Here is a 20,558-nt window from a genome sequence, read left to right on the forward strand (position 1 = left end):
GATTTTATTCACTTATTTGACACAGAGAGACAGAAAAAGAAGAAGCAGGGGGAGGACAGAGGGAGAGGGAGAAGCAGCCTCCCCTGCTGAGCAGGGAGCCCGATATGGGGCTCGATCCCAGGACCCTGATCATGACCTGAGCCGAAGGCAGACGCTTAACCAACTGAGCCACCCAGGTGCCTCTGGGATTCTGTGTAATTTTAAAATAGATATTCAATTCTGAAAATATTTGGAAACTAAAAGAGCATTAAGTCACCATTTTAGGGAGGATGGGACCAGAACTCTCCTTAGTCACCTCAGTGGTTCCAGGCCAGCACATACTTGGTAAGTACCCTAGGACACAGCCCTGCACAAACAGTCCTGTCCTCCGGAAGCTTATGCTCCATGTTATGTCACTTACCCTTTATATGGCCCTGTCGGGAAAATGTCGCTATCTGCACTTGTAGAGACGAGGAGGTTAAGCCCGAGGGATTTCCAGTTGCTTGAGGCCACAGAGCTGGCGAGGTTCACGGCATGCCCCAGCCACACCCTTACCGGTAATCCGGTGGTTTCCAAACTGTGCTCTTTGGCACCCTACAGTCTGTCAGAGGTGGTCATGGATGGGGGATCGTGACCATGAGGGATCAAGGGGAAGGTTTTCTCAGGAACCCAAGAAAGGCCTGGGATTCAGGAGAGATCTGAGGAGACCTCAAGTTCACCACGGCTCTTAGCGCGAATCAAGAGTGAAGGGCCCTGGGGTGAAGAGGAGGCCTCCCAGGACAGATGGTGCCGGAGACCAGAGGCCCCTGACAGCCGTGCTCCCCTATGCTCGGGGTCCTAAGACTGACACCCCAAATCCGGGAATGGGGGAGGGGTGCCTCAAAAAGCAAATCAACCTACAGGCAAATAAAGAGTGTTGCATTTTTTAAAATATATCCGAGTATGTGTATGAAGATTCGCATCACATACACACACATGTCAAAGAAAGTGACTTGTAAAAGAAATCACAACAAAATGTTAGCTGGGGGATGACATTTGGGGGACGATTTTCCAAGGTCCTTCTGTGTATTTTCTGGGTTTTCATATGTTCCTCAATGAATATTTCATAAACAAAAGGTAAAAATGAAAAGGGAGAGTTGGTTTTTTGTTTTGTTTTGTTTTAAGAAACAAGTTAGGGGTTGTTCCTGTAACTGGATTATTCCACTAGATCTAATAAATTCATGTTACCAGAAATGCTTATTTGGCCATTCCAGTCTAAAAACAGAACCCTGGGCGTCCCTGCCAACATTTCCCAAGCAAGGGGAGGAGTTCTTCACACGGATAAATAGGCATTAGCACCCACGAAAATCCAGCACTCGGGGCAGGCGGTGGCTTTGGAATCCACTGAGGACATCCAGCTCCAGAGGCAGGTAATCCATGATGCTGTCTATCCCGGGAGCAAAGGAACCCATTTTTCTAGGGTGGTTCTAGGCCTTGGCCTGGAGCCTATGAGGTGGCAGGGGGCCTGGCAAAGGCGTCCCGGAGCACTGGGGACAGTTCCAGTGCTGGCCCCGAAGGCCATGCCCTCTGAAGACACGTCTTCCCTCCAGGTCTGAGTTTTCACACCTGCAAAGGGTGGATGTACCACGAGGGCCTCTTTGGCTGTTTCTGCTTCCCACACTTTGGGATTCTGAGTTTAGACAGCTGTGTACCTCCATACACCGGACCCTCCGGACCCCAACTGCCCCAAGGAGCACGGGGCACCTCCCCTTGTCTGGCACTGGGCACTGCTCTCACGGCGAGGTGCAGACGGAACTGATGCGGGAGGTCCCTCTGGGCAGAGCCCACGGGGTCTCCAAGGGGGATGGTCCCGCAGCTCCTCTCCCCTCCAGGGCCCCTGGCCAAACAGACAGGCAGGCAGAGTCTGTCCAGCAACCAAAAAGACAGGCTGCTCAGAAACAGAGCCAGCCTGCCAACTTGCCCAAAGTTCTTTTTCTCCAGAAATAATTCGGGGCGGGGGGGTGGGGTGGATGTTTAACTCTTCCAAAGAAATGATTGTATTAGCCGGAGAGTAAACAGACAGTTGAGGCAATTCATCTGCTGCGGCTGGTCTGAAGGGGTTTCCACTGGCCTCTTGATGGAAAGCAGCTCAATTGCCCTCCCCTTCCCTGCCTCCCCTCCCCACCTCCCCTCCCCAACTCCCTTCCCCACCTCTGAAGCTGACCTTTTTTCTTCTGAACTCTGGGACCCGAATAGGCAGGGGCTCAAGGTAAATAACCCTGTTGGCTGCAGTCACCGGCTTTGAACTCGGCCCCTCTCTCCGATCTTTCGCAGCTCTGGCGTGGCGGGTAGTTTCAGAGAGCGGGTGGCGTATGGGAGGAGAGACACCTCTGGACCACCCATTATGAGCCCGGCACCTTCATGGTTTCTCTCCCGGGAGCTTATTCAGCGTGTTGTACAGAGATGGGAATGGAAGCTCAGAGAGGGTCAGTCACTTGCTTGTCACCACACAGCAACGGCAAGTAGCCCAAAGGAAATCCCAGTCCAGGTCTCTGCGGCTCTGAAGCCCACACTGCTTTCTCCCTACCGGGAGTCGGGAGCCAGGCCAGCCGGTCTCCTCCCCCTGCTGCCCCGGCCGCCTGCTGTGGTGACTGTGGGCGAGCCCCTCACCGCTCTGTGCCCAGTTTCTCCCCTGGGGAAAATGGCAACAGCCGCAGTACTGATCTCCAGTGTAATGTAATCATGCATGTTGGGTGCCCATGAGCGCGCCTACCCAAGAAAGTCACGAAGCTAACAGAAGCAGAGACTAGAACACAGGCCACGTGGGGGCTGCAGTGGGAGGCAGTCGGGGCACCATCTGGCCCCCCAACACTTAAAGGAGCTTTGTTTTTCAGAGTTGAGGACGGAGGGAATGTCGCCCCTGTTGGCCCTGGGGCTCCTGGTGGCTGGGCTCTGCCCCACTGTCCACTGCGTCCCAGGGGGCGTGCTTGACCCGCAGAATGTCACCCAGGAGGACCTACACGACGAGACGCCTGTGGACAACCTCGGATTAGCCTCCAGCAACACCGACTTCGCCCTCAGCCTCTATAAGCAGTTGGCTTCGAAGACGCCCAATGAGAATGTCATCTTCTCCCCGCTGAGCGTCTCCATCGCCTTGGCCTTCCTATCCCTGGGGGCCCAAGGCAGCACCCTGACGGAGATCCTCGAAGGCCTCAAGTTCAACCTCACAGAGACCCCCGACGCCGAAATCCACCGGGGTTTCCAGCACCTTCTGCGAACGCTTCGCCAGCCCAGCAACGAGCTGCAGCTGAGCGTGGGCAATGCCATGTTCGTCAGCGAGCAGCTGGAGCTGCTGGAGAAGTTCACGGCAGATGCCAGGGCGCTGTACGCCGCGGAGGCCTTCTCCACCAACTTCCAGGACTCTGCTGCCGCCGAGAGGCTCATCAACGACTACGTGAAGAATCGGAGCCGGGGGAAAATTGTGGATTTGGTCAAGGACCTTGACCTGAACACAGCCATGGTCCTGGTGAATTACATCTTCCTTAAAGGTGAGTGTCTGGCTTGCGGTTTGGAAGGAATCAGAGTTTTAGTTCTGAGCCTTGGGGGCCATTTTCCGGCCTGGTGTAGCAAACCGTGTTATTGGGGAACCACCATAGAGCAGGTGCCCTCCGTCTGGGGTGGGGGGAGGGGAGGAGGCATGGCACCGAGGCCCCGCCCTGCCTGTAGGCATTGTCTTCTCTTAGGTTTTTTTTTTTAATTTATTTTATTTTATTATTATTATTTTTTTAAGATTTTATTTATTTATTTTACAGAGGGAGAGACAGTGAGAGAGGGAACACAGCAGGGGGGAGTGGGAGAGGGAGAAGCAGGCTTCCCGCAGAGCAGGGAGCCCGATGCGGGGCTCCATCCCAGGACCCCGGGATCATGACCTGAGCCGAAGGCAGACGCTTAATGACTGAGCCACCCAGGCGTCCTTATTTTATTTTTTACATTTTTTTATTATGTTCAGTTAGCTACCATATAGTACATCATTAGCTTTTTTTTTAATTAATTTTTTTATGTAGTGTTCCATGATCCATTGTTTTCGTATAATACCCAGTGCTCCATGCAGTACGTGCCCTCCTTAATACCCATCACCGGGCTAACCTATTCCCCCCACCCCCCTCCCCTCTAAAATCCTCAGTTTGTTTCTCAGAGTCCATAGTCTCTCATGGTTCGTCTCTCCCTCTGATTTCCCTCCCTTCATTAGAGCTCACCATAGCACATACCGTCCCCAATATCTATCACCCAGCCACCCCATCCGTCCCACCCCCCGCCACTCCAGCAACCCTGAGTTTGTTTCCTGAGATTAAGAATTCCTCATATCAGTGAGATCATATGATACTTGTCTTTCTCTGATTGACTTATTTCGCTCAGCATAATACCCTCTAGTTCCATCCACGTCCTTGCAAATAGCAAGATTTCGGGGGGTTTTTGATGGTTGCATAATATTCCATAGTGTGTGTGTGTGTATACATATATATATATATATATATATATATATATACCACATCTTCTTTATCCATTCATCTGTTGATGGACATCTTGGCTCTTTCCATAATTTGGCTATTGTGGACATTGCTTTGATGTAGTGTTCAATGATTCATTAGTTGCGTATAACACCCAGTGCTCCATGCAATACGTGTCCTCCTTAATACCCATCACCCCATTACCACATCCCCCCATCCCCCTCCCTTCTGTAACCCTCAGTTTGTTTCCCAGAGTCCAGAGTCTCTCATGGTTTTTCTCCCTCTCTGATTTCCCTCCCTTCCCCTATGGTCCTCCATGCTATTCCTTATGTTCCACATATGAGTGAAACCATATGATAATTGTCTTTCTCTGCTTGACTTACTTAGCATAATCCCCTCCAGTTCTACCCATGTCGATGCAAATGGTGGGTATTCATCCTTTCTGATGGCTGAGTGATATTCCATGTATATATGAACCACATCTTCTTTATCCATTCATCTGTTGAAGGGCATCTCAGCTCCTTCCACATTTGGCTATTGTGGACATTGCTGTTATGAACATTGGGGTGCATATGGCCCTTCTTTTCACTACACCTGTATCTTTGGGGTAAATACCCAGTAGTACAATTGCTGGGTCATAGGGTAGCTCTATTTTTAGCTTTTTGAGGAAGCTCCACACTGTTTTCCAGACTGGCTGCACCAGCTTGCATTCCCACCAACAGTGTAGGAGGGTTCCGCTTTCTCCTCATCCTCACCAACATTTGTTGTTTCCTGCCTTGTTAATTTTTGCCATTCTAACTAGTGCAAGGTGGTATCTCAATATGGTTTTGATTTGGATTTCCCTGATGGCTAGTGATGATGGACATTTTTTCATGTGTCTGTTAGCCATTTGTATGTCTTCTTTGGAGAAGTGTCTGTTCATGTCTTCAGCCCATTTTTCGACTAGATTATTTGTTTTTTGGGTGTTGAGTTTGAGAAGTTCTTTGTAGATGTTGGATACCAGCCCTTTATCTGTAGTGTCATTTGCAAAAATGGGTTGCCTCTTAGTCTTAGGGTTTTCCAAAGGACGCTTTGCCACTGTAGGAAGTCACCGCAGAGGGGCCCAGCCACCCTTTGAGTGAGAGTGGCACTTTTTACCCTGACTCAAACTTGCCTGGCTCCCAGGGGGAAGGAGTGGTCCCTTCAAATTGTTCCAGGGTGGGCAGGAGCTTCAGCTTCCTCCCTGAAGAGATGCCTGTGGGCAGGCTCAGGAAGTCCTCTGCCTGGGCACAGCCGGGCCATTCTGACCTGGGCTCTGTCCTGGCCAGGGACTCAGGCCCTGGGGGTGGGGGGGTCCCGTCTACACAGGAAGACAGCATCTAAGGAGCCTGGCCATCCCAGGGTTCTTCAATGGTGCCTCCCCATCATCTTGGGGGTGGTACCAGCAGGGTCACCATCTGGGGAAGGGCCTTGGGGGAGGGCAAGATCCAAGACAGAGCGCATTCCCAGGTTCCAGCTGGTCCAGTGCCCGGTCCCATGGGTAGGAACGTGACAAACAGAAACCTCTGCAGCCTGTAAGTCTGAAGAGGCAGAGTACAAAGAAAGTCGGCCCTGTGGAGCCGCAGTTCTTCCAGGCACAAAAATTAGACAAAAACCCAAAGAGGCATCATGGAGTCAGGGGGTGATTAGGAGCTGGGTGGAGACAGAGAAAGCCTGCACTAGAGGCTCTGGCTGAATCTTGGGGCAAATCCTCCCAGGCCTGTGTTTCCAGCTGTAGATGAAGGCCCAGAACCAGATTTCTTTGTAAAACTAATACAGGCCCAATGTGCTGGTTGTTCTTTGTGTCTCCTGATTTTCCCCTCCTACCACCCTGCCTGCCCTAGGATTTTCTCCTCCAAATTCTCCTCCCCAGGGACACACTGGCCCGCCCGGCTTTCCCCTCCTCTCCTGCCTCCAATGGAGGGGGGTGTAGTTTATCTGCACATTTCCCAGCAAGCCCCTACTCTCTAGTCTCCCCAGGAGCGCCCCCACTGCCCCCGCCCCATTGAAGGCTCCTGTCCTCCTGGGGATGGAGCCCTATGTCCCCCTCTCCTTGGTTGACCTCTATCCCACCCTCAGGTGACTTGACGAGGCTGTGGGCATGTGTGTACCTTGTAATGCCAATGAATAACTGTGACTTACTAGCATTGTTCCTTTTAGGGGGTGAGGGATTCCCCATTCCTCCCCCTGCTGCCGCCTCCCACAGCACTCCCAGTCCCCTCTCCCGTCTCTCCCTGACCCCCACCTCTCTCTTGCACCCACTACTCCAAACTCCTGTCGGTCTCTCGCTTACACCAACCCAGCCTGTGGGGCTCGCCCACATCCCCGGCAGCCTAGCCACTTGGCAGCGTGCTCCTGCAGACCAAGGCGGGGCCGGTGGCGCCGAGTGTCTCCATCAGCCAGGGAACCGGGCGGAGAAGGGGTAGAGGCAGGACAGCCCTTGTGTTCACAGAGTTCTCTGACCTTCAGCCAAATGGAAGACGCCCTTTGACCCCCGAGATACTTTCAAGTCCAAGTTCTACGTGAGCAAGAGGAGGTCGGTGAAGGTGGCCATGATGAGCCTGGAGGACGTGCGGGCGCCTTACTTCCGAGACGAGGCGCTGGCCTGCACGCTGGTGGAGCTCCAGTACAAGAGTGTCGGCAGCGTGCTCTTCATCCTCCCCGACGAGGGCAGAATGGAGGCCGTGGAGGCTGCGCTGCTCCCGGAGACGCTGAGGAGGTGGACAGACTCACTGCAGATGAGGTGACCACCCCGGGACGCAGCTCGCCCTCCTTCCTCCCTCCTCAGCCCTGCCCACTCCCCTCTCCCCGCCCCCGGACTCCCCGCACCCCCAGCACCCAGGGCCTCCCTGATGTCCGGGGCCGAGGCTGCAGTGCTGGGCAAGCCATCCCAGCGAGGCTGCAGTGCTGGGCAAGCCATCCCAGCGCAGGTGGAGCTCGGGGTTTCCCTGCCCTTGGCTGCCCGCGTAGCTTTGGGCCCGAAAGTGTTTGCTCTATGAGACACGATGACCTTGAACGGGACAGGGGTGGAAGCTGTGTCTGACGCGAACATGCTCAGGTTCTGGGGACTCCTCAACACAACCCAGCCCTCACGCCTGTCCTCTCCTTGTCCCGACCTCTAGATGGCAGAGGGCACAGATGGGACTGCGATCAGCGGAAGGCCAAAGCAAGACGGGCTCCGAGCACCCGCTTTGCGCTGGCTGTTTCATTCATTCAGTTATCCATTCATCCATTGGGCATGGGTCACGTAGATTGATGGAGCATCTAGTAGGTGCCAGGCACTGATTTAGACCCGCAGGGCATGTCCGCAAATAAAACATAAATCCCCTGCCCTCGGGGAGCTTACTTTGTCATTGGAAAATGAGAAAATAGATAAATATAACAAATAGGTCAATTATTTAGTATGTTGGATGTTAAGAAATGAGGGTGTGGGGGTGGATGATAGAGCGGGGTAAAATGATTAGGAAAACTGGACCAACGAGGAGGTAGTTAGTGGTTTTAAATAGGATCACCATTAGGTGATATTTGAGCGTTGACAGGATAGAGGTGAGGGGCCGAGCCCTGTGGATAGGTTAGGGAAAAGCATTCTTGGCAGAGGGAACAGCCAGTTCAAAGCCTCTGTGCAAAGCCCAGTGTGTTTGATGATTAGTGAGGCGACAGAGGCTAGAGCAGCGTGAGTCAGGAGAAGTCAGGGGGCCCCGCGGGATGGCTCAGGTTGAGCAGGGCCATGCAAACCCCTGGAAAACCTTGCCTCTTCCTCCTCTAAGTGAAATGGGGAATCATCTCGAGGTCTTGGGCCAAAGAGTGGATGATCTGAGTATTGTTTTTAAAAGATCACCCAGGAGGCTGAGTGGAGAACAGACCACGGAGGACAAGCATGGAGGCAGGACGACCAGCTAGGAGCCCAGGGCAGCGATCCAGGCGAGATGTGTGAGAGGTGGTCAAGTGTCAGATAAACCTGAGGGTAGAGACAGGCTAGAATATGGAATTCAGAAGACTAATGTCAAGGGGGACAAGCAAGGCAGAGTGAGTTATGGGCCTGGTTCTTGAGGGTGGGGACATGGGGAGACAGTTCTAGCTATTAACTGGCCGGGGCTTGATGATTCGTTGTGAATGGATAGAATATTCATCACACATCTCTGATTTACAAAGCACTGAGGAAATCTGCCATAACACATTCCTAGCCCATGGTGGGTGCTCAATAAATATTTGTTGAGTGAATGGATAGATGGGTGAATGAATGAATATGGAGAGAAACAGACATCTTCCCTGCCGGTGGGACTCAAGGTTTATTGAGAGACACAGCCTCCTCGTAGCTGGCAAGTGTGAAACCAGGCAGACCGTGACAAAAGTCTTAGGGATATAAACAGAGAGAGAGGGAGGCTTGCGGGTGGGAGGTATCCACTCTTGCTCCAAGAACTCACCAGCAGCTCTGCTCAGAAGCAGAAGCCCCTGCTCTCAAGGAGTTCACCAGACGGCCAAGATGGGGACCTTCCATTGCTGGTTTCAGGATTCCCCAGGCCCTTCGAATGCAGTCCCTTCAGCCCCTGCCCCATCCCCAACACTAAGCCTTCCCTCCATTCTGTGGAGCATCCCCTCTTTCTTCTTGCCTTTCTGCAAATTCATCTCCTGCCTCCTGCTCTCCTCTTCGCCCAGCCAACTCCTTCCCCTCCTTCAGGACTCAGGCTTGATGCCGCCTCCTACAGGAAGCCTTCCTGGTGCCTGTGGAGCATGCTGTGGAATTCCCTGTTGGAGAGAGGGTGTTTCCTGCTGCAGGGGAGGAGCGGGGCAGGCACCAGCACACGTGGGCGCTTGCCGATGTGAATTGATAATTAATGAATTAAGAAGAGTCAGCACAAGGGGTCTGCCTTGAAGCAGCTGCAGCAGACGCCACCGTGGACCCGAAGGGCCCCACTGCTCTCAGCCCCGCTCCTGCCCCTTGACAAGGGGTCAAGAAACTGAGGAAATGAGTCCTTCTTTCCAGCAAGAAAGGGGTGGTTAGAAAGGAAACCAGGGAAGACCATGCCGGGAGTGGGGAGAAGGTGAGCCTTGAGTCAAGCAGTTGTTCAAATTCATGTTTCTCCTTTCCTAGGAGCATAGACAACCTCTACCTGCCAAAGTTTTCCATCTCCAGCAGCTATAATCTGGAAGACGTACTTCCCCAGCTGGGCATAAGGGAAGTCTTCACCAACCAGGCCGACCTGTCAGGAGTCACAGGGGAGAAGAACCTGGCAGTTTCCCAGGTGAGTGTTTAAATTTTAGATCGTTCATCCTCCGTATCTGAGCTTGAATGGTTAAGAGGCCAGGCAGACATTTGGGTAACCTTGAATTTGCAGGAGTAAGGCATCTCTCATTACCCTGTCCCCCTCGGGGTTCTGCCCCAAGCCCAGGAGAGCTGGGTGGCAAGCACTTTGGAAGCTGGTCCCCACCTCCCCTGCAATATACTGTGACACAGAAGCCACTCGTGGGGAAGAGCCTGGGGTGGAATTGGGGATGGGCCCCATCCCATCCACACTCCACCTTTTACCACCTACAGCAGCAAATACTGAAAGTGCCGGACCCCTCAGTTTTCCTGTAAAATGGGGGTGATAGGTCTTGGTCAGTGTGCAGTGCCCGGAGGTGTAGGGGAGGGGCACCGGGTCGTAACAACCATGGGGCAGGTGTGATGGGTGTGAAAGAAGGATAGAGGGCCCCTTGCACTGCGCCCCTGGAAACAAGGTCCTCCGAACGAAGCAGGGTGTCTGAGCAGCCCTCTGTCCCCCTCTGCGCCCCACCTTCCAAAGGGCATGGTCATGGAGGGAGGGGCAGAGGGGCCTATGGGGTGGGTCCAGGGATGTGAAGCCACATCTATGCACAGTCGCCAAGGATCCCGAGGACGTTGCAGATGGGGCAGGAGCGGGGCTGAGAGCAGTGGGGCCCTTTGGGTCCGCGGCGGCGTCTACAGCAGCTGCTTCAAAGCAGAGAGGCTGCCAGAAACTCGCTTGCAAGACAGATGCCCTGTGTGGCCCCTGCCCCCCGCCATTAGCGAGTGTTTGGGGGGCAGCACAGTGTCTGGACTCAGAGAGGCATCCAGATCAGGGTGCCCCTCCCCTTTATCTCCATGATCCTGGGGAGACCTCTCGCAGCCTTGAAGCCTCAGTCTGTGTATCTGTGCATCGGAGCCATGCAGGACCGCTGACAGCGTCGTCAGGAGGAACAAACCCACCAATCAGTGACAGCCCGGGGTCCAGGCTGCGTGAATGGCAGTCCCCTTGGGGCTCTCAGGTGGGCCGCTCACCCCTCGCCCACCGGGATCCGGTGGGTAACGCTCTCGTGTCCCCACAGGTGGTCCACAAGACCTTGCTCGATGTGGCCGAGGACGGCACGGAAGCCGCGGCCGCCACGGGAAGTAAAATTATTTTGTTGTCCGGAAAAATTGGCCCACTGATCACTGTGCGTTTCAACAGACCCTTTCTTCTGTCCATACGCCATGAAGATACCAAGAACATCCTCTTCTGGGGCAAAGTCACCAACCCCCATCAAGCCTAGGGCTCCCCCCCACCCCCAAGGGGCCAGGTGCTAGGTCTCTGGAGGCAGCCCGCCTCTGTGCACCGAAGAGCCGCAGGCCAGGCCCGGCCTGGCTCGTCCTTTAGAAGGTGGCAGTGACTCTGACGGGTGGCTTCCACGTGCATGGGGAGCCTGGGGACTTTTGGACCGGAGGCTCTGTAACCTCCAGACGGCAATAAACTCTCTTTCTCAGACTGGACACTTTCTTTGTGCCTTTCTACTCCGATTGCCTGACTCCACGCCCCTGTAGCTCCCACTGGGCTCAGTCTCACCCAGGCTCGGGGCGCCTCTGCCTTCAGCTGCAGCCCTTGTGGCCAGGCCACCTGGACCTCAGGCCCGGGAGGAGAGGGGAGCCTGCTGCCTGATTCCTTCTTCTGTGGGCTCCCATGTCCCCAGTTCCAATCTCACCCCTTCCCTCCCCTGGGCCCAGGATGTGTCCACGTGCTGACCCCCAACCCTGACCCCATCTGGCACAGCCCCTGGACCCCTCGTTCCTGGGCCTTCTCTCTTCCAGGATCCCTCCTTTTGCCCCCCAACACCCCCAATCTGGGGAGGGTAGCTACTTTGTAGGTTCCTGGCCAGAGCTTGTCACCCACCTCACCAGTTCTGAGTGCTCCCCAACAGATGAACCCCTCAGGAGCCAGAATGGAGGGTGGGAGAAAATGAGCAACACATGGACAACTGCAATTAAAACCATCCACCCAGTCATTCCTCTGCTCTCCGCTGGTGTTATCAGGAACTGGGTGATGGGGGGGAGGCGGGGTGGGCTGGGGAGACGAGGAACAGCAGAATGGCCAGGCATTCTAGCCCGAGCCAGGGAATTGGGCAGGTGTGCAGAGAAAAGAGCACTAATTGGAGAGATGTCAACAGTCCTTGGCAGGACTTGGTGGTTGATTGTGCAGAGGACAGGAAGGAGTCAAGGATGACACCCGGGTTGCTGAGCTGGCTCCGGAAACTGGAACTGATACACTGTTCTGTTCTGTGAGTTCAGGATTACAAAAAGAACGCTTTTCTGCAGGAAGATGAAGAGCTTTTATGTGCCCACGTGAGGTCAGAGATGTCGGTGGTGATCTGTAGCTCAGTAAGAAAATTTGGGGCAGAGAGATGGATGTCATGGTCATCATGTGTTGGCGGTTAAGCGAGACCATGAGAGGAGACAGGTATCTTTGTGTGTGTGGTGCCAAGAGCGTAGGGGCACCCTTACCCAAACACCAACACGTAAGGGGACAAGCAGACCACAGGGAGACTGGAACAGAGCAGACACAGGAGGAAAAGTGTGGCCTCATGAGGGCCCCAGGAAGATATTGCAGCAGCAATGGATGGTTGGCATGGAATGGGGCTGAGCCCTTCTGGAGCAGAAGGACGAAGAGCGTCCTCTGGAAGAGTCCGTTGCTAATCCATTGGTGACCTTGGCAGGAAGGATCCCAGGGGAGGGTGAGAGCAGGAACCGGCAGTGGGGGGTGGGCTGGGCAGAAGAGCAGTCAGCTAAGGGAGTCTACGATGTCGACACCACTCCGTAGCTGTTTAACATCGAAAGGCAGGAAAGAGGGGAGCTTGAGAGTCATTTAGAATAAAGGGAGGATTTTCTTTCCATTTTTTTTTATAATGAGAGTCTTGAGCATGTTTACATAGGAAAAGTCAGCAAGAGAAATTGAAGATAGAAAATAAAAGAATTTAATCCTCAGCAGGGAGTCTGCTTAAGATTTCTCTCCCTCAGTCCTTCCCCCTGCTCATGTACTCTCTCTCTCTCAAATAAATAAATCTTAAAAAGAAAAAGTAACTCTACATGGACTCATGGGTTCCAAAGTTAAAACCACTCGCTACTGGCCTCATTTGTAAATTCCAACCATGCTTTCTATCACCCTAAAGCCGCTGTGAACTAATCACAGCTCACGAAACCCCAGAAGTACTTCCCCTAACTTCCCCCATTGAGGCACGACTGAGATGCTGTCCAGGTGGTGCTCCCCCTTGCTCAGCGAGTTTATGAAACCCAGATTTGTGTGATCCACAGAGTTCCCTGGTGATCTCTGTGGGGGACTGCAACCTTAAGAAAACTCAGGATTCCCCCCCAAAAATAAAAAAAATGAAAAGAAAACTCAGGATTCCCAGCGGAGAGGGGAGGTGCCCAGCTAAGGTGCAGAGAGCACAAGAGTCTGGATCTCAGGGCTCTAAGCCGTGCTGAAGTCCGAAGTGCTTTGCACCGTTTGAAACTGCTCTGCCCCCTCCACAGCTAGGAGATGGTGGGAGGAATTAAAGTGCAAGGTGACAGCAGGCTGAGCAGGGGATGGAGGCGTGAAGATAGAGAAAAAGGGACATTTTGAGACATACTTAGGAAATGTCATTGATTGGCCCGAGTGGAAAGAGGTGACACTCAGGCTGCCATATGGGAGCTTGGGAAACCGGAAGACATCCTTTGGTAAGATGGGTAACATCGAGCGATGCTTCGTGAGGAAGGTGATAGAGACCAGAGATGCCTGACCATCACCCACGAAGGAAGGAGCAGTGAGCAGCGGCTGATGTAGTACAGAGCGGGGAGAATGGGGATGGGGTCTCGGCTGGGGGTGCCTGACTCTGTCTGAACCGAGATGGAAGTGATGGTTATGCAGCATCGTGCATGTACACATTGCTGAATTGTCTGCTTTGGGATGGTTGATTTCATGTAATGCGAATTTCACCTCACTAGACAGAGAGGGAGGCTTGCAGACACATGAACTCAATGCCACGTGAGATCCCAGTTCAAACAAACCAACTGTGAAAAGAAATATTGAGGAACAAGGGAAGGAAACAATGACTTGATATTAAGGAATTATTTTTTTTTTTAAGATTTTATTTATTTGATAGAGAGAAACAGCGAGAGAGGGAACACAAGCAGGGGGAGTGGGAGAGGGAGAAGCAGGCTTCCCGCGGAGCAGGGAGCCCAACGAGGGGCTCGATCCCAGGACCCTGAGATCACGACCTGAGCCGAAGGCAGACGCCTAACGACTGAGCCACCCAGGCGCCCCAGGAATTATGTTTTTTTAAAGGTCTGATACACTGCTGTGGCTATAATTTTTTTTTAATTCTTACAGGTAAAAGGAAATGATGGGTAGGATTTGCTCAAAACAACCCGAGGGAGAAAAGGGACTGGAAGGAATGGAAAAAACGGTACTGGCCTCACATTAATAATAATTGAAGCTGGTGGAGGTAGGTGAGGTTCATTATGCCATTCTCTCTGTTTTCTGTATTTATTTGAATTCTTCCATAACAAAGATTTGAAACAAAAAAAATCCTTGAGGGCAGGATCAAGTCTTATTCTCCAGTATTCAGTGCATCCTCAGCATGCAGTGGGTACTCCATAGTGAATGGATGGATGGATGGATGAATACAATGAATCTCATGCCCATGGAAACCCTGTCTCTGCACTCAGTACGCAGGCCACCTTTGTACCATCCCTGCCACCAAGCCAGCTCAGGAAGGACAAGGCATTTGAATTGCAAAAGTTTTGCAAATAACGCTTTCTGCTGAGTACACATTAACTTTTCTGTTGATGCTGCACGAAAGCGGAAAGTTCTATTGGCTTTCCTGAAGAACTGGGCATTACAATTTAAAGAACACTATCGTTGAAGTGCCTAAGGAATCACAGCATTTTAAAGTTTTGTAGTGCAAGCTCCCTGCAAGCGAGAACTATGACTCAGGCATCTGCGTTCCCGGGCACAGTGCCTGGCAGGAAGCAGGTGTCCTCCGGTGGAGGAATGAAGCCCGGAGAGGGTGGAGTATGGTTCCAATTAGGTCAGCCCTTTACCAGCTTTAGAGACTGTGCCCCTGCATCACTCGATTTGATCTTCATGACCTCATCTTGAGCGGTGAGGAGCGTGAAGGAGGCAACCGACACTCAGGAGAGTGTGCGGTGGTGGAATCGAGCCTCCCTCCCAGGACACCAGCCCCAAGCACAAAGCATCGCACCTGCTCCATTACTCCTTCTTCTCTGTGCATGAATTTCCACACAACCTGAACTTAGGGGTGGATTGTTTTCCTTATTATTGGTTGTGCTGAGAGTGGACATGGGGCCAAGGGCAGCGTCGGTGGACTCTGTGTTAATCCCAGAGTTCCAACCTGTCACCATCCTCCCGCAGGGACAGACTTCTGTGTCCAGGGCCATGCAGACCTGCTGAATCTCCCCAGCGCCTTGGAAAGCACTCGATTCTAGGTGAGTGTGGGGCTGCGGGTGGGGCTGGAGTCCTGCCACTGCCCCCCACCCCCCGCACCCCCAGCCAGCTTGGTGAACCTGCCACAGGTGGTCTCATCACGACACACGCACGCATGCGCCCTCATGCTCCAAGAGCTGCACAGGTAGGCAGCTGTCTGGAGTGGTGTTGGCTCGCCCTGCCTCCACGACCTCGAACACACTCTTCCCTCTGCTGAAACTCCTTTCCTCACTCTTTCCCGATCCATGTTCCAGTCTCAGCTCAGGAACCGCCTCCTCCGGGAAGCCCTCCAGGAACGCCCCGCCTTCTATGCCTCCTGTAGGCTCCCCATTCACCCTGCGTAGGCCACCTCTGACGGAGCTGTAATCAGCTCTCTGCATTTCCATCTTAGGCAATCATTGCCAAGCCTCTTCCAGGTAGTCCCTCGTGTCCTGGCTGCCAAATACTTGTTGAATGAGGGAGTGAACAAACAAGCTTCTCTCTGGGTCTCATTTTTCCTGTCTGCACAATGCTCAGATTGGATCATGGTGTCCTGGCAGCTCGAAAGCTCTTTGGTTTGGAGGACTTGGCCGTGACACACATAGTGCTCTTGTGAATTCTGTGAGTCTTTTCCCAGCGGACCTGAGCCCCCTAGGGAGCAGCTGTGTCTCATCCATCTTGCATCCCCAGCTTGTAGCACAAGTCCTGACACAGACTTCTGGTCCATGTTTGTGCAGTCAATGAATGAATGAACACATGAATGAATGTTCAGTATAAGAAGGGAATGAAAGTTTTACAAACTTTTCAGCAAAACCAGGATAGTCATCAAAGCAGATTACCAGGCAAATAGACAAATGGAGACGTGTCTGTTCTCTGCTGATAAATGATAAGGAACAAACCTCCACAGATGAAGCTTTCTCCGGGGCTGTTTCAGTTGCTTCTTCCTTTTTCAGAGAGAACTCAAGTTTAAAAAGGTTCAGGATTGCGCGAGGACATGGGAAGTCAGAGGCAGGACAGAGTGGTGTGATGATGATCAATTCTATCATAATTAACCCAAACCCAGGGGGCCCAAGTGCAACTGTGGCAGGGGGAGCTTGGGATGGTCTGATGTTGGGGGTGGAGCCCCAAAGGATGGTGCTTGGGCTGGGGGGGGGGGAAGTGCTGAAACCCTGGAATGGAATTTTTTTTTATTAGAGAGAGAGAGCAGTGGGGGAGGGGCACAGAGAAAGGGAGAGAGAAGCCCAAGCAGTCTCCGTGCTCAGCGTGGAGCTCAATGCGGGGCTCGATCCCAGGACCCCAAGATCATGACCTGAGCTGAAACCAAGAGTAGGATTCTTAACCGACTGAACCACCCAGGCATCCCTAGAATGGAATTTCTGACAGTAGCCCATGAGCTATTTGCTCTTTCAACAAATACTGAGTATCCGCTCTGTGCTGAGTTCTAGGAACTGAGCAGTGAATGACACAGACAGAATACCTGCCCTCATAGAGCTTACCTTTCAGTAGGGAAGCTAGACAAATGTTTCATATCATTCCAGATGAGCATGAGAAAAATAAAGCAGAGCATAGGGTGGTGAGGGCAGAGGTAGGGCGTCCCTAAGAAGGTGACCTTTGAGCAGAGAACTGAGTGAAGTGAGGGAGTGTGCAGAAGTAAGGGCTGCCGAAAGGCTGTTCACTGTTCCAGGCAGCCAATAGTAAGTGCAAAGGTCCTGAGGCAGGAATGAGTTCTTAGGTTCTAGAGGAGCAAGAAGGCCAGAGCAGTGAGAGCGGAGGGAGGGAGGAAAAGGATGGTCAGAGATGAGGTCAGAAGATTGACAAGGGCCTAAGAGGTGGTGAGAAGTGTAGTAATTTCTCCTCAGTGTGATGGCAACCATTGGCAATCTTGAACTAGAAGGGAATGAATCTGATTAACCTTTTTTAAAAAGATTTATTTTATTTATTTATTTGAGAGAGAGAGAGTGAGCAAGCAGGGGGAGGGGCAGAGGAAGAGAATCTCAAGCAGACTCCCTGCTGAGCGCAGAGCCCGACACAGGGCTCGATCTCACAACCCTGAGATCCTGACCTGAGCCAAAATCAAGAGTCGGATGCTTAACCTACTGAGCCACCCTTTTAAAACAATCACAGCAGCTCCCTCAGAGAAGTAAGAGTCAGCTCACACCCTTACTAAAAGAGATTCTAGTCTTCACCGAGATCTCAGTCGTAATCACTAGAAGAGAGCCCTCAAGTCTGCTGGGGTCATAGTATCTGCTGCTTTCTGGGGGCCCGTCCTGTGCCACGTGCTGGGCTGGGTCAGTATGGTGCAAAATCACTTTGAATTCCGATAACCCTGTGATGAGGGGATTCTTAGCGCCACCCCAGAGAGGGCAAGCAGAGGCCCCAAGAGGTGAAGTGACTTGACCAAGGTTGCTGGGTTCAATTCCTGACTCCACCACCTACAAGCCTCTTGACTTCGGCAACTTACTTAACCTTTCCAAGTTTCCTCTGCCAAATGTGAGTGCAAAACCAGTGCCTCCCCCAGAGGGGCTCCATCATCCCTCAGCCATCCTCCTCACAGCTTCTGGGAAGCCTCCCCTGCTGACTTAGATCTAGGAGGCCCTCCATAAGTGTCTTCCCACTGAATCCTTGATGTCTCTGCTTGAATACCCCCAGTGATGGGGAACTCATCACCTGTCCCACTTTAATACTACTTGTTGAGCTTTTTTCAAAGGATCTTTCAGTTTCAGTGTGCATAAGAACCTCCTGGCAAGTTTGTTTAAATGCAGGTATTTGATTCTGATTTAAGTCAGGGACCTAAGAGCCTGTGTTTGAAGAAGCTCGCCTCTTTCCCCACACAGGTGATTGTGCATCAGGAGGGCCGCGATCTCCACTTTGAGTAGCCCTGTAAGCAACCACTGAATTAAGGAGCACCATTCTCTTCCTCTGGCAGGTCCCAGGAGGCAGGGATTCGAACAGGAAGGATCCCAAGACAGGGAGGTCCCTTATTTTCTCCAAAAGAGCCAATAAGGTCAGATGCCTCATTCCTCCATCACGCTCCTTCATTCAGCAGATGAATTCAGAGCTCCTCACACTGGTACAGTGTTTTGTGGGTCTTGAGTGGTCTTCCCACTCATGATCTCATTCTATCTTCTCATCCGAAGGAGGCAGACAAGGCTAAGATGAACATTCCCCATTTTACAGGTAAGACAGATTTTTTTAAGAAGAAAAGTTATTTTCCTGATCCAATAAGGCATTACTCAAACACACATCTCATCCCTCCTCCCCAAGGGGAGCCACCAGAGAGCTTTCTAAAACGCATGCTATCCTCAATTTAACCTCTGTCCTGGGCTCCCTTGGCCTCCTCCAGTGTTAGGGCCTGGAGCTCCGGCCAAGCAATGTGCCATCCAGATCTGCAGCAAAGCGAGGACCAGAAACTGGCCTCCAGACTCCTGGTCCAGTGCTCCTTTTCGGGCCCCATCCTGATACTGTGAGGGAAGCCAGGGACACTGCCCTGGAAGGGTGCCAATGCCCTGGGGGTGGGGGAAGAGTGCCCTGGGGGGGAGTGATGATGCACTGAGGGGCTCTGCAGGGTACCTGAGCCAGAAGACAGGAACTGCCCCCCGGGACTCTGCTCCTGAGCACACCGTCCCACCTGATCCGTGTTTGGGGTAGCACGGCGTCCTCCAGCTGGCCCCGGTGGCCCCGGCCGGGGAAGACGGAGAGGGTGGTGACATTGCCAGCATGGTCCCTCACGGTGCACCACCGCTCGGGGCCGGGGGAGAAGGTGGTGGGCCTTCTGCTTCATCGTGGGGACCTGCACGGCTCTATGCTCAGCCACAAAGAAGTCCTTTGGGCTCGAGGCACGTGGGTCAAAGGGCTGCACCCACCCGGCTGAGGGGAAGAGAAACGCCGATGTCACTCTGGGAAAGAACCAAGAATGGGCTCGGGGGTCACCTTCTGGCAGCCCTGGGGGAGGGGAGTCCACACTCCGGACACCACACCCAGCTTCAGAGCTCACTCCTGGCCCGTCCTTTAATACCCGTGTCACTCTGGGGGTGCTGAGCCCGCGGTGGTCCTGAGCGTCTGTGTCCTTGCCTGTAATATGGAGATAAATACTATCACGACAGCATCATAGTAGTTCGATAGCATAATACTATTGTTGGTATACTGCTGCTCTCTCTGGTCTCCTCGACCTCTCTCAGAGGTGGTTAATTCGTTTTTAAAAGATTTTATTTATTTATCAGAGGGAGAGAGAGAGAGCACAAGCAGAAGGAGGGGCAGGCAGAGGGAGAAGCAGGCTCCTCGCTGAGCAGGGAGCCCGATGCGGGACTCGATCCCAGGACCCCGGGATCATGACCTGAGCCGAAGGCAGATGCTTAACCAACTGAGCCACCCAGGTGTCCCAGAGGTGGTTAATTTTTAAGAACAAAGACATCACTGTGGTACAGGCTGCTCGGAATGTAGGTGTAGCTCTGTAGACTGGCTTTGAGATGTAGATGACCGACTTCCCACGCTTCCTCAGTGTTCTCATCTCTCAAGTGGACATAAGATCGACCTTGCTGGGTTGCGAAGAGAATTCAACACGAATGAAATGCGCACCGTGCCTGGCACATACTTAGGGACCTGATACTTTGTGTGTGTGTGTGTGTGTGTGTGTGTGTGTGTGTGTGTAAACACGCTTACTATAACAGATGATAAATACGCACACACACCACCAGGCTACTGGGGATTCTGCTTCTTCATCTGAAGTGAAATGAGACGTACTCTTGAAGCGGTGCTGATGGCGGGTATCCTCGTACAAGCTTCACGCAGCCATGAAAGTAACCACCTGCTCGTGTGCCCAGAGCTTCTGTTGAGGAATCAGGTGCAACGAGATCCTGTGTACAACCTGGTTCTTCTGCACGGTTTCATGGGAACCGGGAACGTGGGGTGAGGGTAGCAAGGGGGATCAACGCTATGGCATGGAGTGAATGCCTACTACGGACTATATTTTATCTAATTTTAAATTAATTCCCACAACCCAGAGGATAAGTGCTACGTGGAAGCTTATCAAACTGATTATATTTGGCCTTTTTTTTTTTCCTACCTACTAGAAAGGGCAACTTCACATGGTTCCATTTAATATTATTTCTCTCTTTTCATAGCTGGGGCTCAGAGTTGACGAGATGCACTGCGCTCGGGCAGCTCAGAAGCAACAGAGCTGGGATTTGGAGTGTCCTACTTTAAAGCCTGCGCACTTCCCATTCTCATCCATTTGGCGAGATCAGTGATTCTCAGGCTTAATCGTGGGCGCAAATCCCCTGAGCATCTTGTTAAAAGGTAGATTTTGATTCGGTAGGTCTGAGCTAGGGGCTGAGATCTGGCCTTCCTCAGCAGGTCCCTGCGTTGC

The 20,558-nt window shown here is 52.6% G+C and overlaps 1 protein-coding gene and 1 long non-coding RNA gene across 3 annotated transcripts; both read left to right on the forward strand.

Annotated features, from left to right (window-relative positions):
• Window positions 1-1,278: 1,278 nt before the first annotated feature.
• SERPINA3 (serpin family A member 3) lies at window positions 1,279-11,229 on the forward strand. Of its 2 annotated transcripts, none has more exons than XM_036071860.2 (5): window positions 1,279-1,388; window positions 2,853-3,506; window positions 6,954-7,227; window positions 9,577-9,727; window positions 10,809-11,229. In XM_036071860.2, the coding sequence occupies exons 2-5, from the start codon at window positions 2,870-2,872 to the stop codon at window positions 11,010-11,012; spliced, it is 1,266 nt and encodes a 421-aa protein (XP_035927753.2). In that variant the 5' UTR covers window positions 1,279-1,388; window positions 2,853-2,869; the 3' UTR covers window positions 11,013-11,229. The 2 variants fall into 2 exon arrangements, with proteins under 2 accessions (XP_035927753.2, XP_035927754.2); XM_036071861.2 differs by having other exon boundaries at window positions 1,298-1,384.
• A 2,220-nt stretch (window positions 11,230-13,449) lies between these two features.
• LOC144382802 (uncharacterized) lies at window positions 13,450-15,206 on the forward strand. Its single transcript, XR_013450207.1, has 3 exons — window positions 13,450-13,532; window positions 14,099-14,213; window positions 15,143-15,206. It is a non-coding gene; the product is annotated as an uncharacterized LOC144382802 (long non-coding RNA).
• Window positions 15,207-20,558: the final 5,352 nt, after the last annotated feature.

This window comes from Halichoerus grypus, chromosome 8 (genome assembly GCF_964656455.1).
Source record: "Halichoerus grypus chromosome 8, mHalGry1.hap1.1, whole genome shotgun sequence".
Taxonomy (NCBI): Eukaryota; Metazoa; Chordata; class Mammalia; order Carnivora; family Phocidae; genus Halichoerus; species Halichoerus grypus.

Excerpts from the sequence above, each read along its gene's own strand:
- SERPINA3 (XM_036071860.2), top strand. The coding sequence starts at position 2,870 with ATGTCGCCCCTGTTGGCCCTGGGGCTCCTGGTGGCTGGGCTCTGCCCC. Across the intron at positions 3,507-6,953 it reads GAATTACATCTTCCTTAAAG|CCAAATGGAAGACGCCCTTT; the intron begins GTGAGTGTCTGG and ends TCTGACCTTCAG. Across the intron at positions 9,728-10,808 it reads AGAACCTGGCAGTTTCCCAG|GTGGTCCACAAGACCTTGCT; the intron begins GTGAGTGTTTAA and ends GTGTCCCCACAG.